We start from the raw sequence: 16600 nt of genomic DNA, 5'->3' as shown, positions 1-16600 counted from the left end.
GAAAGTATAGTACCTGACGCTTCTCGTCTCAGGTTCCCTTTAAGGCCTGCTTGAATGAGATGAAGGTGGGGGTGAGCCTGATGAGGGAAGGATGGCATTCCAAATAACGGGCTGCTTTGGAGAAGTCCTGGAACCTCATGAATAGAACTTGTGAAGAGGGGCAGCTGAAGAGGAGTGGTGAAAGGAGCAGGGGCAAGAACCAAGGGAGGTCCAGGGCACCCATGGGCAACGGATGGGGACAACCAGCGGTGTGGCAAAAATGGGCGTGGCTATGCAGGGAGTGGGTGTGGCCAAATGTACATGAACTTAGCAGCGGTGTCACCTAAAGATAATGGGCCTGCCCAGCAAAATGTTGGATGGAGCCCCCATCCTTTAATTAGATAGTTTACTATCAGTATAGGCAGTGTTCTCCCCAGAAATATTTTGTAGCCGGGTGGCACAAAAAAGTAGCCGGGTGGGGAAGTAAGGTCACGCTGGGTGCTGCTGGGTGAGAAAGTAAGAAAACGCTGGAGAGGGAGGGTCACACTAGATGGGAAGAGGTCTAGATCATGCTGGGTGCTGGTTTGGGGGAAGGGGAATAACTTGTTTGAGAAACAAAAATCACATTGCGAGCGCTTCCAAAATGCTGTATATGTATGATATTTTCATACAAATTGCAACTGTAGTGTAAATGCTACCACAGGGTAACTTTGTCATAGTACCTCTGTTTGCTGACATTCAGTAAAGCTCTGGACATTCCCTGAAAAGCACCCCAGTGTGAAAGGGGCCTTAGTGCCATAGCCCCCATCATCACATATATGACCAGACATCATTAACCACTCCCAGCATGCAATGTATGTGACTCCTGCTGCTGTATAGGAGCAGACGAGTGCTGACTAAAATCACACAGGCAGGTGACAATCATGGTGAGAACTCCAGAGAAGACTGTAAAAACCATGCTACAATGATTTAGTATTCTGGCTGAACTGGATGGCTGTAGGTCTTCTGTTCAACCTAAAACTGTAACTGCTGAGAAAAGACAAGTTAAACATGCTGTACTGAACGTTTTGCCATTCATTTGCCCATACTGGAAGCTGGATATCTCAGTGATTTGACTGAACACTTGGGGGTCAGTTTGTGATGAAGTGTAGGAACACAGGAGGCAGAGTGAATGCAGCACCAGGTTCAGGTTACAGATCCTGTAAACAGCTTGTTATCTGTATTATCAGTAGAAAAAAGGAAATGTGTTGATCGCCAGTATTTGAGGTTTCTGGACATTGCAGGGAAAGGAGAGTGTCTGTGCACTGTAGTAGCTGGGGGAGATCGGGTGACTCACCAAAGGGAAAGCAATAGAGCTGCACATTCTATTCTGTGGCTGGAGACTGGACTGCAGCTGAAAGCTCCCGCGGTCTGACTCATCTCTGCTCTGTGCTAGGAGCTTTCCCCGCCCCTCCACGCTGTTGATAGGAAGGAGCTGAGGAGGAGGAGGGCGGAGATGTCTCTGCATTCCGAGCTGACTAGTGATTCAAAACTCCGTGCAGAGGAATGAATCGAAACTGTGCAGAGGAATGATTCAAAACTCCGTGCAGAGGAATGAGTCTCTGCTGTAGATTGAGCCTAATCACAGCAGCCGGGCGGGAACAGAGACCCAGGTGGGCGCTCCGCCCGGCTAATAGGCTCTGGGGAGAACACTGAGTATAGGTATATAATAAAGATGCATACACACATTTAATTTTGATTGGTCAATCACTGACCCATTTACCACCCCCATGTAGTATGAAAGCCAACAGATTTTGAATACTATGAGCAGAGCTGAGCTCTCATAATACCTAGAAGTAGCAGTGGCGTACCTACCATAGGGCTGCAGGTGCTCACAGCACTGGGTGTAGCCATGGCTAGGGGTGCCACTGTGGTGCTCAGCCACTGCTTTCTTCCACCTGGGACCTTTTTTCATAGCACCCCCCCTTTCCAGTCCCATGGGCAATATGTCTCCTCGCTCGCTACCCACAGCCTGCAGTGAGTGAATGGGCAGAGCAGCAGGGTGAGTAAAGAGAATGATTGCTGTGCTGCAGCTGGGACATTAGTAGGGAAAAGTGGCAGGATGTGTTTAGTGATACAGTGATACAGGGGCTGACAGCCAACTTCTGTAGTGAGAAGAGAAGCAAGCTCCAGACAATTTAGATTAGCATGATTGCAGGTAATCTTATCTCTTTACCCAGCTCCCCCTCACACTCTGTTGTCTTCCCCATGACCCTTTCTTTTTTTCAGATTTTAGTGGCTTCTTTTAACAGCATGTTCCTTCCAAACAGCAATGATGATGTCTGCAGTCCTGGTGAGAGGGCTTCCTGCCATTTCTCCTTTCCCACCACACTCTCTGTCTTGTGCCCCTACCTCTTTATCCCTCATCCTCCTATGCACCCCCTCTTTCATATGTTCCTCTTTTCTGACTGTCCTCAGAGGAGCTCCCAATCTAATCGTATCATAGTCATTGCCTAATCTTCTTCCATAATATTATTGTGTATTTATATAGCACTGACATCTTCTGCACAGCCTGACCCCAGAGAAGATACACAGAATATCCTCATGTAGGGATCCTCTGTGTGTGGTGAATCTGGTTCTCTGGTTCATGTGTGGTGGCAATGTCCAAAGGCTAAGGCTTTTTGGCCTAAGTTGACCAGGTTAATAAACACCGTCATAAATAAGAACGTTCCATGCGACCCGCAGACTTATTGTTAGGTGATAAGGCACTGGGTTGGATCTTTCCATCACATAGCAATCTCCAACATGTCCCCAAGGCTGCCAGAATCGGGTGTCTCTTTCAATTATAGTGGTTAAGAATCTGATGACTGAATTATGGACTCTTAAGTAATTATTAGCAGTTGTTGATAGTACTATCCTGAATTTCACTAGAAAGTTCCCCCTGTCTATACTCAATACTCGGGGCCTAAGGTACATTACCAGAAATAGAGCAAGTTGTAGAACCACCTTTTTCTGCTACATTGTAATCTCATTGTGTATCTACAGTTTTAGTTCTTTCGATATTGGAATAAAACTTTCGATATTGGAATACTGTTGAAGACAAGTAATAAGGCCCTAGTTGGATAGTCTATGAATACGTTCTGGATGTTTATGCCTATATTTTACATATATACTGTTTGATTGAATCTATAATTACCCTTTTAACTAAAGGTACCCCTATAAGTGACAATCGTATTACACTATTGTTATAATTTAAGTAGGCCTCAGTTATTTGGACAGAGTTTTAGGTAAAAGGCTTGTTCGCAGAGTATACCTTTAAATAGAGGTTTTCGTGATGCATGCAGAAGCATCTCAGTGTCTGCTTGAAGCAGATGATACAAGCAGATACTGAGAACATGTTCCTGAAGAAAGGCCACAGGCCTACACTGCCCCAGACAAATGGACTATGAGAACAATCAACATAGGCCATATTTACAAAATATCACATTCTTGTATATAAGTGAAACGTGGTTATGGAATATTAATCGAGTAGGTGGGTATTATGACACCACGAGGGGTCTAAGCCAATAGTCGGGTCTGGGGGATGGCTAAGATGAGGTCACATTTAACTCTTTCCTAGTCAGTATTAAAGAGCCGGATGGGCCGACGGAGCGCATTCTTATTCCTACTTTCATGCTCTCTATATGCTGACTGGAACCCCTAATTATTTCCTTTCTCTATGTAATCTGATATACTGTATGCTGTACATAGTTAGTCTAGATGTAACGTAGGATAGACATAAGAAGATAACTGACTAACATTCAGGAGGAAGGTTAGTCAAGAGCTTGTAACGCAAATGGACTTAAAGAACGATTGCTTCGCTAAGCTGTAATGACATGTAGAGATGAGTATTTGTATATCTGTGTACTTAATAAACTCCATCAAACTTTGAAGACGCCTAAGAAAGTCTATCTCCTGCTTGCTGTGATGAGTCGTGTGTGCAACTCTTGCTGATGAGTTTGCTGGTGCCGGAGCAAAAGGTGATTTATAACAGTGGTGCCGAAACCCGGGATCGAACCAGGGACCTTTAGATTAGTTTTTAGTTTTTACCATGACTAAAAAAAAAACGTAATAAAACTTTTTAAAATTGTAGCAGTTCATTTACAATCACCTGTCACTATTGTCCCAAGCTACGATCCGCCCATATTTCTAGTCATCTATTATATCTGTACAGCACATTGAAGTAACTTACTTTTAGATATATTTGCGTTAAAGTGCTTTAAAATGTAACTGTAAGGTGGAAATTGCCCAATTTAGATACTTACCTCAATAGAAGGAAGCCTCTAGCAGTCTAGATAATCGAGAGACTTTCCGCACCCCTCGCCTCCACGGATCCACTGATCACAGGTTAAGGATGTCCCGTTCCTACACACAGGGACAAGGCATCCTGTATCTGTGATGGGTGGAGGCGAGGAGGATGGGTGAATTCTCTACTGAGGTAAGTATCATTTTAACCACATTTAAATATCGGTACTCAAACGTCATTTGTTTTAATTTAGCTATAATGATCCACGGAATGCAAATGTTTGACAGTCCTTTACCGGGAGGAAGGAAGAGAGCTCCTCGGACTCGTCCTTCTCTAACTTGGACTCTCTGGACCCCGGGGGCCACATACCATCTTCTCAGACATGCGATAGCTTCAGGAGAACACTCCGGCATCGCATTCATCTCTAGATGACAGTAGACTTCTAGGTGGATTTCAAAGGGACTTCCCATCACATCACGCTTTACTAACTTTAACAATGGAGTCATTGACTTTAGGGCCCAGAAGAGACCCATTGGATGGACACCACAGAAGTCTCCACCGGTGGCTGGTGCATGCTCCAGATCCACTTTCCCCTCATCATCACTCCTGTAGAAGGCTCTGGAGTAGAATAACTCTCCTTTCTCGTCTTTAAGCCAAGCTCTGATGGTAATGATCTGTTGTGCGGGGAGTTCCCAAGCTCTGATCTTCACTGGTTCATCTGCTAGGGCAACCTCCGGTGAGACGGTCAGGAGAACCATAGCCGGGCACAGTGGATCTCTAAGGAGATATGGAACACAGACAGAAGCTATTCAGAAGAGGATTCTACAGGCAATTTCTTAGAAAGTCAGTCAGAGGCATGGGATAATAGCATCTGATGCTATGTAAAGCAAAAACACACAACGCTGGTCCATATGACAGGTGGGGCCCGAGGCTTAAAGTAAGCCTGAATTGAAAATAAACATATGAGAAAATTCATTGTATGTCTAATACTAATGGTATATAGAACTTTCTTGTCTATGCTCTCTTCTTTTTTTCTGTTTAAAAGTAGAGATGTCGCGAACCCTCCGATTTTCGGTTCGCGAACCGGGTTCGCGAACTTCCGCTGAAGGTTCGTTTCGCGAAAAAGTTCGCGAACCGCAATAGACTTCAATGGGGAAGCGAACTTTGAAAAATAGAAAAAATTATGCTGGCCACAAAAGGGATGGAAAAGATGTTTCAAGGGGTTTAACACCTGGAGGGGGGCATGGCGGAGTGGGATACATGCCAAAAGTCCCGGGGAAAGATCTGGATGTGACGCAAAGCAGCGTTTTAAGGGCAGAAATCACATTGAATGCTAAATTGCAGGCCTAACGTGCTCTTGCATGTGTATACATCAATCAGGGAGTGTAATTAGAGTACTGCTTCACACTGACACAGCAAACTCACTGTGTAACGCACCGCAAACAGCTGTTTGTGTAGTGACGGCCATGCTGGACTACTACGCAACATGGCGAGATTGCTCTTCCTCACTCAGTGATGTCAGGTAATGTGTGACTTCCTTCTCAACTTTCCATGGCATTGTTAAAAAGCTTACGTTTTGTTTTTAAATTACATTTTCTACTTGCTGTGTACTTGTTCAGTACCGCTACAATGAGAATCCTGTGGAGGCGGGCAAGTCTGCCATTGTGACCCTGGGTAATGGCCGGGGAATGAGGGGTTTGAATCCGGTGTGGAGCCTGAGCAACGGCTACCACTACACATCCAAGGAGGGCAGCGGGCAGGCATGCACGCCCGCCCGCCCCGAGGTAGTGACCAAAAATAACAATACAGGAGGAGGACTTTCGAGGCCCTGCTGTGTATTTGAAATGAATGTACTTTAAATCCTTTAACGAGAACCAGTTATGGTGGGCAAAGATGACACCACATTCCTTTCACGAGAATCATATGGAGGCGGGCAAGTCTGCCATTTGTGACCCCGGGTAATGGCCGGGGAATGAGGGATGGAATCCGGTGTGGAGCCTGAGAAACGGCTACCACTACACATCCAAGGAGGGCAGCAGGCAGGCATGCACGCCCGCCCCGAGGTAGTGACCAAAAATAACAATACAGGAGGCGGACTTTCGAGGCCCTGCTGTGTATTTGAAATGAATGCACTTTAAATCCTTTAACGGGAATCCGTTATGGAGGGCAAGTCTGCCATTGTCACCGCGGGGAATGAAGGTTGGATTCCGGCCCGAAGTGGGAGCCTGCTGAGATCCATGCTGTAGCTGCCCTGACCGTGCTTTGCAGACCAGGCATCTGTGGTCAGATGGACCCTTGAGCCAGCGGAAGACAAACCAAGTCGAAAGCATTTGCCAAGAATGTTTTACGGAGGGCAAGTTTTTTTGCCCTTTTTTTTAAATTTTTTGAAAATGATAGATGGTTGTATTTTTAAATTGTTTGAAAGTTTAGATGGTTGTATTTTTAAATTGTTTAAAAGTGTATCCATTCTTCCTCCCCCCAGCCACGAACAATACCATGGGAACGTGGAGCAGCAGAAGCCCCCTGTGACGGCTGCCGCGGTTGTTCTCCGCGGCTTGTCTTTTGAGGGGTGCTGCTTTTCCTCAGGTGTTCTTGCCATAGCTGTTTGTGCCTTCTCTCCAGGTGCCTTCGTAAAGCACTTGTCCCTACGTGACAGTTGGCCTTTCCACGGCTCAATTTTTGCTGGCAGAGACAACAGATGGCTTTGCTCCGATCTGAAACACACACGTTAAAAAAATTCCAAACCGCTGAGCCCCCCTGGGCTGATGGCGCTACGGCGGCATCAGCAGCTGACGTTGAAGGGCATGTTGGCTGTCTGGCCATAGCTGGCGATACATGGTGCCAGACACTGCCCCCAGCTGTTTCTGAGGACGAGCTCCCTCTGCTTCTATCATGGAGTCGTCTCCTCCTAGTCCTCTCTGAATCCTCCTCTGAACTGTCCCCCTGGTCATCTCCTCTACCGGGAACATATGTGGTATCCGTATAATCGTCATCATAATCCTCCTGGCCAGCTGCGCTTTCCTCAGAAACCTCCTCAACTGCACCAACTTCAGGTGGTCCATCATCCACATCCACACATGTTACGTCCATACTATCACCACCTAACTCAGACGTAGGAGGTGGTGTACCTGCGCCTTCTTCTTGTTGTTGCAGTAGTGGCTGTGAATCGGTGATTTCACCACCACCACCACCAAAAAACTCCTGCGAAGTGTCAAATGCAGCGGATGTGGTGCTTGTTGTAGCGCTGGTGGCTGTGGGAGATGAGGTGTTCTGTGTTAAATACTCAATCACCTCCTCACGATTTTGGGAAGTGATGGCACGTGCCTTCTTCTGAGCACTGTATTTTGGGGCAGGTCCGCACGAAATCACAGCAACACCACCTCGCACAGACCTGCCAGTGCCTGGTGGCCTTCCTCTGGGTCTGCCTCTACCTCTTCCTTTACCTGGTTTGTCCATTTTGTCCATCTCGGGGGGATGCTAGGTATATGCAGTGAGCTGGGTTTACTCAACACAACAGGTAGTTATGTGCACTGATGAGGTGGGTTAAGTAAACACAACAGGTAGTAGGTATATGCAGTGAGCTGGGTTCACTCAACATAACAGGTAGTAGGTATATGCAGTGAGCTGGGTTCACTCAACACTACAGGTAGTTATGTGCAGTGATGAGGTGGGTTAAGTAAACACAACAGGTAGTAGGTATATGCAGTGAGCTGGGTTCACTCAACACAACAGGTAGTAGGTATATGCAGTGAGCTGGGTTCACTCAACACAACAGGTAGTAGGTATATGCAGTGAGCTGGGTTCACTCAACACAACAGGTAGTAGGTATATGCAGTGAGCTGGGTTCACTCAACACAACAGGTAGTAGGTATATGCAGTGAGCTGGGTTCACTCAACACTACAGGTAGTTATGTGCAGTGATGAGGTGGGTTAAGTAAACACAACAGGTAGTAGGTATATGCAGTGAGCTGGGTTCACTCAACACTACAGGTAGTAGGTATATGCAGTGAGCTGGGTTCACTCAACACAACAGGTAGTAGGTATATGCAGTGAGCTGGGTTCACTTAACACTACAGGTAGTTATGTGCAGTGATGAGGTGGGTTAAGTAAACACAACAGGTAGTAGGTATATGCAGTGAGCTGGGTTCACTCAACACAACAGGTAGTAGGTATATGCAGTGAGCTGGGTTCACTCAACACTACAGGTAGTTATGTGCAGTGATGAGGTGGGTTAAGTAAACACAACAGGTAGTAGGTATATGCAGTGAGCTGGGTTCACTCAACACTACAGGTAGTTATGTGCAGTGATGAGGTGGGTTAAGTAAACACAACAGGTAGTAGTAGGATGCAGTGAGCTGGGTTCACTCAACACAAAGCTAGGTATATGCAGTGATGAGGTGGGTTAAGTAAACACAACAGGTAGTAGGTATATGCAGTGAGCTGGGTTCACTCAACACAACAGGTAGTAGGTATATGCAGTGAGCTGGGTTCACTCAACACTACAGGTAGTTATGTGCAGTGATGAGGTGGGTTAAGTAAACACAACAGGTAGTAGGTATATGCAGTGAGCTGGGTTCACTCAACACTACAGGTAGTAATGTGCAGTGATGAGGTGGGTTAAGTAAACACAACAGGTAGTAGTAGGATGCAGTGAGCTGGGTTCACTCAACACAAAGCTAGGTATATGCAGTGATGAGGTGGGTTAAGTAAACACAACAGGTAGTAGGTATATGCAGTGAGCTGGGTTCACTCAACACAACAGGTAGTAGGTATATGCAGTGAGCTGGGTTCACTCAACACTACAGGTAGTTATGTGCAGTGATGAGGTGGGTTAAGTAAACACAACAGGTAGTAGGTATATGCAGTGAGCTGGGTTCACTCAACACAACAGGTAGTAGGTATATGCAGTGAGCTGGGTTAACTCAACACTACAGGTAATTATGTGCAGTGATGAGGTGGGTTAAGTAAACACAACAGGTAGTAGGTATATGCAGTGAGCTGGGTTCACTCAACACAACAGGTAGTAGGTATATGCAGTGAGCTGGGTTCACTCAACACTACAGGTAGTTATGTGCAGTGATGAGGTGGGTTAAGTAAACACAACAGGTAGTAGTAGGATGCAGTGAGCTGGGTTCACTCAACACAAAGCTAGGTATATGCAGTGATGAGGTGGGTTAAGTAAACACAACAGGTAGTAGGTATATGCAGTGAGCTGGGTTCACTCAACACAACAGGTAGTAGGTATATGCAGTGAGCTGGGTTCACTCAACACAAAGCTAGGTATATGCAGTGATGAGGTGGGTTAAGTAAACACAACAGGTAGTAGGTATATGCAGTGAGCTGGGTTCACTCAACACAACAGGTAGTAGGTATATGCAGTGAGCTGGGTTCACTCAACACTACAGGTAGTTATGTGCAGTGATGAGGTGGGTTAAGTAAACACAACAGGTAGTAGTAGGATGCAGTGAGCTGGGTTCACTCAACACAAAGCTAGGTATATGCAGTGATGAGGTGGGTTAAGTAAACTCAACAGGTACTGGGTATATGCAGTACTGGGTAGTACAATGTGCAGCTCCCTGTCACACACACAGGCAGTCAGTCACTGAATGTGCTGGGCTGCTGGCAGTGGCACACACACTATCAATGAGCAAGGCTGTGCATGCAACAAAAGTGTCAGTTTGACACACAGTAAAAAAAAAAAAAAGTACAGGGTGAGCTCTGACAAGAGCTAGGGTGCTATAAAAGCAATCACAATCAGCCAGGAGCAAACTAAGCAGCCAAGAACCTAACTAATCTGTCCCTAGAAGAACAAGTCTGCAGCAGCTGTCCCTTTCCTCTCACTAGCAGGCACACGAGTGAGTGTAATGGCCGCCGGACCCTGCCTTATATAAGGGGGGGGTGGGGCTCAAGGGCCTACTGTAGCCGGAATGGCTACAATGTGCCTGCTGACTGTGATGCAGAGGGTCAAAGTTGACCCTCATAGTGCATTATGGGGCGAATCGAACTTCCAGAAAAGTTCGCCTGGCACAGGCGAACGCGAACCCCCAATGTTCGCCTGGAACCGTTCGCCGGCGAACCGTTCGCTACATCTCTATTTAAAAGACAACTGTAACATTTTAAAACAAAAAAGTTAGATACTCACCTATAAGGATGGAAGGGTCTTGATCCCTTAGAGGCTTCCAATTCCTCTCTACGTCCCCTCTTTCCACCTCCTGGCCCCCATTCAAGTCTCCTGCCGGCTGTGTCTTAGGGTTCCTTTGGGAAGTACTCGGGTCTCTGAGTACTGTTGTAGACAAGCAACTCCATACTGTGTGTGCAGAAGTCCGCGCTCGCACATGCTCAATATGGAGCCCCTCATCTTTGTAAGTACTTTTGAAGAGACCCAAAGGCCTCCTTGACATAAAAGTCAAAGGCTTGAATGGGGAGCCCAGTGGCTGAATGAGGGGATGCAGAGAGGAACGGAAGGCTAAGGGATCCAGAGCCTTCCATCCTCTTAGGTGAGTATCTAAAAAAAAAAGTTACAATTGTTCTTTAAGTGCTGCAATTCTAATGTGAAGCTTAAAGGGAAGGTTCGGGGAGGGAGGTAAAAAAGTAAAAATCAATATCTACTTACCTGGGGCTTCCTCCAGCCCGTGGCAGGCAGGAGGTGCCCTCGCCGCCGCTCCGCAGGCTCCCGGTGGTCTCCGGTGGCCGACCCGACCTGGCCAGGCCGGCTGCCAGGTCGGGCTCTTCTGCGCTCCAAGGCCTGGCACTTCTGCGTCCCACGCCGGCGCGCTGACGTCATCGGACGTCCGCCGGGCTCTACTGCGCAGGCGCAGAACTACTGCGCCTGCGCAGTAGAGCCCGGCGGACGTCCGATGACGTCAGCGCGCCCGCGTGGGATGCAGAAGTGCCAGGCCTTGGAGCGCAGAAGAGCCCGACCTGGCAGCCGGCCTGGCCAGGTCGGGTCGGCCACCGGAGACCACCGGGAGCCTGCGGAGCGGCGGCGAGGGCACCTCCTACCTGCCACGGGCTGGAGGAAGCCCCAGGTAAGTAGATATTGATTTTTATTTTTTTACCTCCCTCCCTGAACCTTCCCTTTAAACAGCAGCCATGACAGGGTGACGTAGAGCCTGGTTAATTCAGCTCCTAGGGGAGAGTATTATTTACCATTTAAAGAGGAACTCCAGTGAAAATAATGTAGTAAAAAAAAGTGCTTCATTTTTTACCATAATTATGTATAAATGATTTAGCCAGTGTTTGCTCATTGTAAAATCTTTCCTCTCCCAGATTCACATTCTGACATGTATTACATGGTGACATTGTTACTGTGGGCAGGTTATGTAGCTGTTTCTAGCTGTTTTGGCTGTTAGAGACAGCTGTAAACAGCTAATTCCTGTCTGTGAGCCTTGTTACATTGTAACAAACTGCGGTACTCAGAGCTTCTTGTGGGAGGGGTTTCAGCACAAAATCAGTCATACAGCGCCCCCTGATGGTCTGTTTGTGAAAATCATTATATTTCTCATGTAAAAGGGGGTATCAGCTACTGATTGGGATAAAGTTCAATTCTAGGTTGGAGTTTCTCTTTAAAGATTGCGGTTATCAGGAGTCTTTGTGCAGACAGACTAAAGTGTTTTGCTTTCTACTTTTCATGCAAGTTACTGCATCATTTGCTTCAATAAAAGCAATCCAAAAAATAGGATGTGAGCCTATAGAAATTTCCCCATGTCTCCCCTATATCCCAAAATGCCATCCATCAGCTGGGATATTAATAGAACATACCATTAAAGTTTTTAAAAAATTAGATAAAAAGATTTCTCCTCGCCCTTCCCCGTTGATGCCAATTCTGGGCAATCAGAAATTTGAACCTGGGATGCAAAAGGGAAGTTATAAACAGTGGAGAGGAGGGGAAAGATTGCAGATTAATACGCTGATTACAAATAATCAGTGGAAAAGCGAAAGGGAAGTAGCACAAATTCTGCACATTGAGAGGGTAGACTTTTGGAGCTTAAATCCGTTTAGACACTTCCTCCTTGCGCTGGGCAATAAGGAACAACTCTCAAGGAGCTTAACACAATTCGAAAAACTGTGTAATGAAAAGGGTCAAGCCAAAGGTATCTTGACACGTATATATACATATTTGGCGGAAGGAATAGATGCGACCCAGATGTACAGGGATAGATGGGAGCGAGATTTAGGTAAAACATTATCGGCAGCCCAGTGGAATAGGATAATTAGAATGTCATGTGGGGCCTCTACGTCAACTAGAATAGAAAAATCAGGTTATAAGATTATGACGCGTTGGTACTACACTCCAGCAAAACTTGGTAAGATCTGTGGTGCTGATCCCCTCTGTTGGAGATGCGGTGTGGAAGAGGGAGATCTGCTCCATTTATTATGGAGTTGTAGAAAACTCCACCCCTTTTGGAGAGTAGTCAAACATCTAATCTGGAAGGTAGCTGAGATTCCAGTCTCGGTGGAAGCCGGGGTATATCTCCTCCATCTTAACGACATAGACCTAAAACAATATAGGGGTTCACTAGGTATGCATATGATAAACGCGGCAAGGATTGTAATCTGTCGGAATTGGAAATCACGGAAGTGCCCTGCAATTCTGGAGTGGTTGAGTGAGATAGACTACATACAGAAAATGGAGGAGCTCTCATGTATAATATATGGGAGAGAGGCTGGGAGATGGGATAAATGGACTGAGTTTAAGGGCTTAGTGGAATATCAGGATCTTAAAATAAGAGAAATGGAGGAGATATATAGCGTCCTGGGTCTGGACGGGGAATAGGCCTCTTGGGTGAATGGGACTTATAGCGGACGGCGGCATCTGACTACAAGGATTTAGGCAGAGGGGCAGGAAACTTTTCTTTTTTTTCTGTTACTGTGGGACGTGCTTCTTCTTCACATCTCTGACTTTTGTCTTTTCCTTCTTTTCTCTTTTCTTTCCTTCCCCAGAAGCCTCGGGTGGGCTCCGGCTCCCCCCACCTCCCCCCATCATTATAGAGCGTGGTTGGTTATGTCTTGGCGTGGGGCCCCGGGTACAGGGGAGAGGGGCCAAGCGTGATGTTGTTGGGTGAGGGGGGTGGGGGGGGAGGGATTTGGAGCCCGGGGGCTCACCTCAGTTTTTGAAATAGATGTAATGTAAAGGAGTGTTGGATTAAGGTCTTATATTTTTGCACACTTGAAGGAAACTACTTTTCTATGTATCTTTTTTGACAAAAAAAACAAAAAAAAAACAAATATGTCTTTGAACGAAAATAAAAAATAAATAAAAAAACAAAAAATAGGATGTGAACAAAGGCAAGTTCTAACTAGGATTAATACTGCATGTAGCAATGTTTATCTCTTCCTGGGCCTGAAATGCCATGTGACATGGGGCCTGATGTATGATAGGTCAGTAAAATTGTAATGCAGCATAAGCAGGGAATAGCAATTTTACTGGTACTAACAGAGGGGGGAGCAGCTTGCCTTACCCTATTAAACCGGTGTCGTGGGTCAAATCTGGCCCTACTTCCAATTTTATGTGGCCATCGAGAGCGTCTCAATAGCTTTTGACCCATCCATATCTTTAAAAGCTGTGGGCAAGTGTTCTTTTTATGCAAAACAGATAATAGCTGTTTGGCGCTACCACTTCTGTCACCCACCTGCCTGGGCATTGTACAGTATGACTGCTGGCCAGCCTCCCTGCTCGCTGTACACTATTTTGGCAGTTGGACGGAGCAACTGCCTTTCACTAAGTGCTTTTAAAAATAATGAAAATCCTGAGAACCCCCTATGAGGAGATGGGCTAGTCCAAAATCTGTCGGTAATAACAGATTTCTACTTCTTATAGATATCTACTTCAAACACCTTATCCCAGCTGAAGACCTACCTGCCCTGGTTCATGCATTTGTATCCTCCCGCCTAGACTACTGCAACGCCCTGTTCATCGGATCTACAGATAAGGCTCTGCGCCCCTTACAGCTAGTACAGAATGCTGCAGCCAGACTCCTAGCCAATGCCCCCCGCAGCTCACACATCACCCCAGTACTGCAAACTCTTCACTGGTTACCAGTAAAATGGAGAATCAATTTTAAGATCTGCCTGCTGACATTCAAGGCTCTACACCACATGGGACCCAAATACATAGCAGATCTATTGGAACTTTATGCCCCTTCACGCACCCTCCGCTCTGCCAACAAGATGAAGCTGGTTATTCCCAGGATACACTTAACATTTGGTGCTCGGGCCTTTTCCTACGCAGCCCCTACTCTATGGAACTCACTTCCACAATCAGTACGAGAGGCTACTTCTCTGGACAGCTTTAAAAAAAAGGCTAAAAACTCACCTCTTTTCCCGAGCCTTTGAGACTGCATAATGCAGGGTCGCAGCGCTTTGAGTCCCCAGGGAGAAAAGCGCTATATAAATATTATTGTTATTGTTGTTATTGTTATTGTAAGTGACAGGAGCATAGGAGAAAAGTAAATTATGGCTCACTTTACTCTGGGAGAAATGTACTTCTTATTTGTATGTGTTTTAAATGTTAAGATTTTCGCTACAGTTCCTCTTTAAGGACAGTCAGAAAAGGGGGACATATAAAAGAGGGGGGTGCATAGGAGGAGGGGGGGGGATAAAGAGGATGAGGCACAAGAGAGAGAGCCTGGTGTCAGAGGAGAAACGGCAGGAAGACCCTTTCACCAGGACTGCAGACATCCCCAGTGCTGTTTGGCAGGGACATGCTGTTAAAGGAAGTTTGAAATTTGAAAAGAGAAGCCACTGCAATTTGAAAACAGGAAAGGGTCATGGGGGAAGACAACAGGGTGGGAGGGGGGGCTGGGAAAAGAGATCAGATTTCCTGCAATCAAGCTAATCTAAATTGCTTGGAGCTTGCTTCTCTGCTCACTACAAAAGTCGTCTGTCAGCCCCTGTATCACTGGCTTCTGCAACAGACAGCCCTGCATTATTGATTAATTACTCTGATCAGGATAAATAATCAATAGCCCAGCGCACTCTGGTATTACAGCAGCCAGTCAGCTTTGCTGAACGGTGGGCAGAGCAGCACAATGGAGGGTTGCCCATTCAAGCCGGCTACCACTAGTCAGAGTATTGGACAGAATTATGTTGGGTGGAGGGGGGTGGAGACAGCAGGCCTTAGTTGATAGAAAGAACAAATCTGCCCCTGTTTAAAACCCAACATGAGCCAGAAAATGTCAACATTGCTCTTTTGTTAAAAAAATTAATAAACATAGCAGTGGACTAGACAAGTCTTTTTGCAATTTAGGCCCCTTTCACACTGGCAGCTGACAGGCGGTGAATTCATCACCGGTCACCTGCTCTCCTGCACTGGCCGGTACTCGGTACAACTCAGTACCGGTGCTGTACAGGAGTTTTTGCCGCTAATGGAAGTCTATGGGCCGCAGGAAAAAACACATATCAAAAACGCATATAAGTTTTGTATGCGTGTATTTTTCAAAAACACTGATTTTGTTGCATTATATGCAAAAACGCATCAAAAACACACGTAATGAAAGTCAATGGAAATGCAATGGTATGCGTTTTTCATGCGTGTTCCATGCATTTTTCTATGCTTTTTTGTAAAACCAAAAGAAAAGTTTTTTTTGATGTATTTCCTCTTACTGTTGTCTTCTTATTAATTTGCATAAAACGCAATTGTAAAACGCATACAGAACGCAAATGCATTTAGTATATGCGAACCGCGAACGCATTAAAATGTACGCAAAACGCTTGAAAAACGCATCTGCGGTGAAAAACGCTGACACAAATGAACCAAAAAGGCAGTAAAAACGCACAATAAACGCAGAATAAAACATGACATAAAACGCAGCCTCCCATGCAGGGGTGTAACTAGAAATCACTGGGCTCCCCGGCGAAACTTTGGATGGGGCCCCCTCCCGCCAACCCCCCCCCCCCCCCCCCTTCTTGAGAATGAGAACCAATGTTATTCCATTGGCTAGAGCACACTTGAATGTGTTTTCCCCATGCAGATATAAACAGACAGCAGTGGAGCACTGCAGGCATTTTCTCTATCAGTTACATTAGCTTCTGTGATGAAAGGGACATGTTTTCACACATAACACATACAGAAAGCCAACAGAAGAGTGTGTTCCCAGCCTCAGCCTATGAAACTCACTCTGTCCATCTCTGATGGACACAGAACTGGCTCTGCAGACTTCTCCAGCATCACATCAGCACACAGCACTTAGGAAGGGGGTGGGGAGGCTGGGGGTAGAGCAGCACTGTACACAAGACCCTGTGGAACACAGAATAGGGACTGTCTACAAATATTTGTCTTCAAAACTTTCTATAATTCCTTATCAGTAGCTGAGCAGATGCAGCAATTAGGACAATTGTGCAGAAAGCAGAAAGTTT

General features: G+C 46.1%; 3 protein-coding genes across 6 annotated transcripts in view; 1 reads left to right on the top strand and 2 right to left on the bottom strand.

Annotated features, from left to right (window-relative positions):
• LOC137531174 (acyl-coenzyme A amino acid N-acyltransferase 1-like) overlaps positions 1–16600 on the bottom strand; it is a 108378-nt gene that overhangs the window by 31374 nt on the left and 60404 nt on the right. The window contains exon 1 of one of the 3 annotated variants that reach the window (XM_068251366.1): positions 4539–4621. The exons of 1 other annotated variant lie outside the window; for it this stretch is intronic. The gene's annotated coding sequence lies outside the window, so the exon portion shown is untranslated. Of the gene's footprint in view, positions 1–1315; positions 1370–4538; positions 4622–16600 lie in introns of those variants that run through there. One more of the 3 variants, XM_068251369.1, reaches the window with a different exon arrangement.
• The window catches only part of LOC137531138 (acyl-coenzyme A amino acid N-acyltransferase 1-like), an 81884-nt gene that overhangs the window by 20598 nt on the left and 44686 nt on the right, over positions 1–16600 (top strand). The window lies entirely within an intron of this gene.
• The window catches only part of LOC137531111 (acyl-coenzyme A amino acid N-acyltransferase 1-like), a 31393-nt gene that overhangs the window by 13803 nt on the left and 990 nt on the right, over positions 1–16600 (bottom strand). For both annotated transcript variants that reach the window (XM_068251362.1, XM_068251361.1), the window contains exon 2: positions 4539–5020. In XM_068251362.1, the coding sequence (XP_068107463.1) occupies positions 4539–5020 (482 nt within the window). The remainder of the gene's footprint in view (positions 1–4538; positions 5021–16600) is intronic.

The sequence above is a fragment of the Hyperolius riggenbachi genome, chromosome 1, assembly GCF_040937935.1.
Source record: "Hyperolius riggenbachi isolate aHypRig1 chromosome 1, aHypRig1.pri, whole genome shotgun sequence".
Taxonomy (NCBI): Eukaryota; Metazoa; Chordata; class Amphibia; order Anura; family Hyperoliidae; genus Hyperolius; species Hyperolius riggenbachi.
The sequence above is the reverse complement of the archived record's forward strand: the minus strand, read 5'-3'. Positions and strand labels throughout refer to the sequence as shown.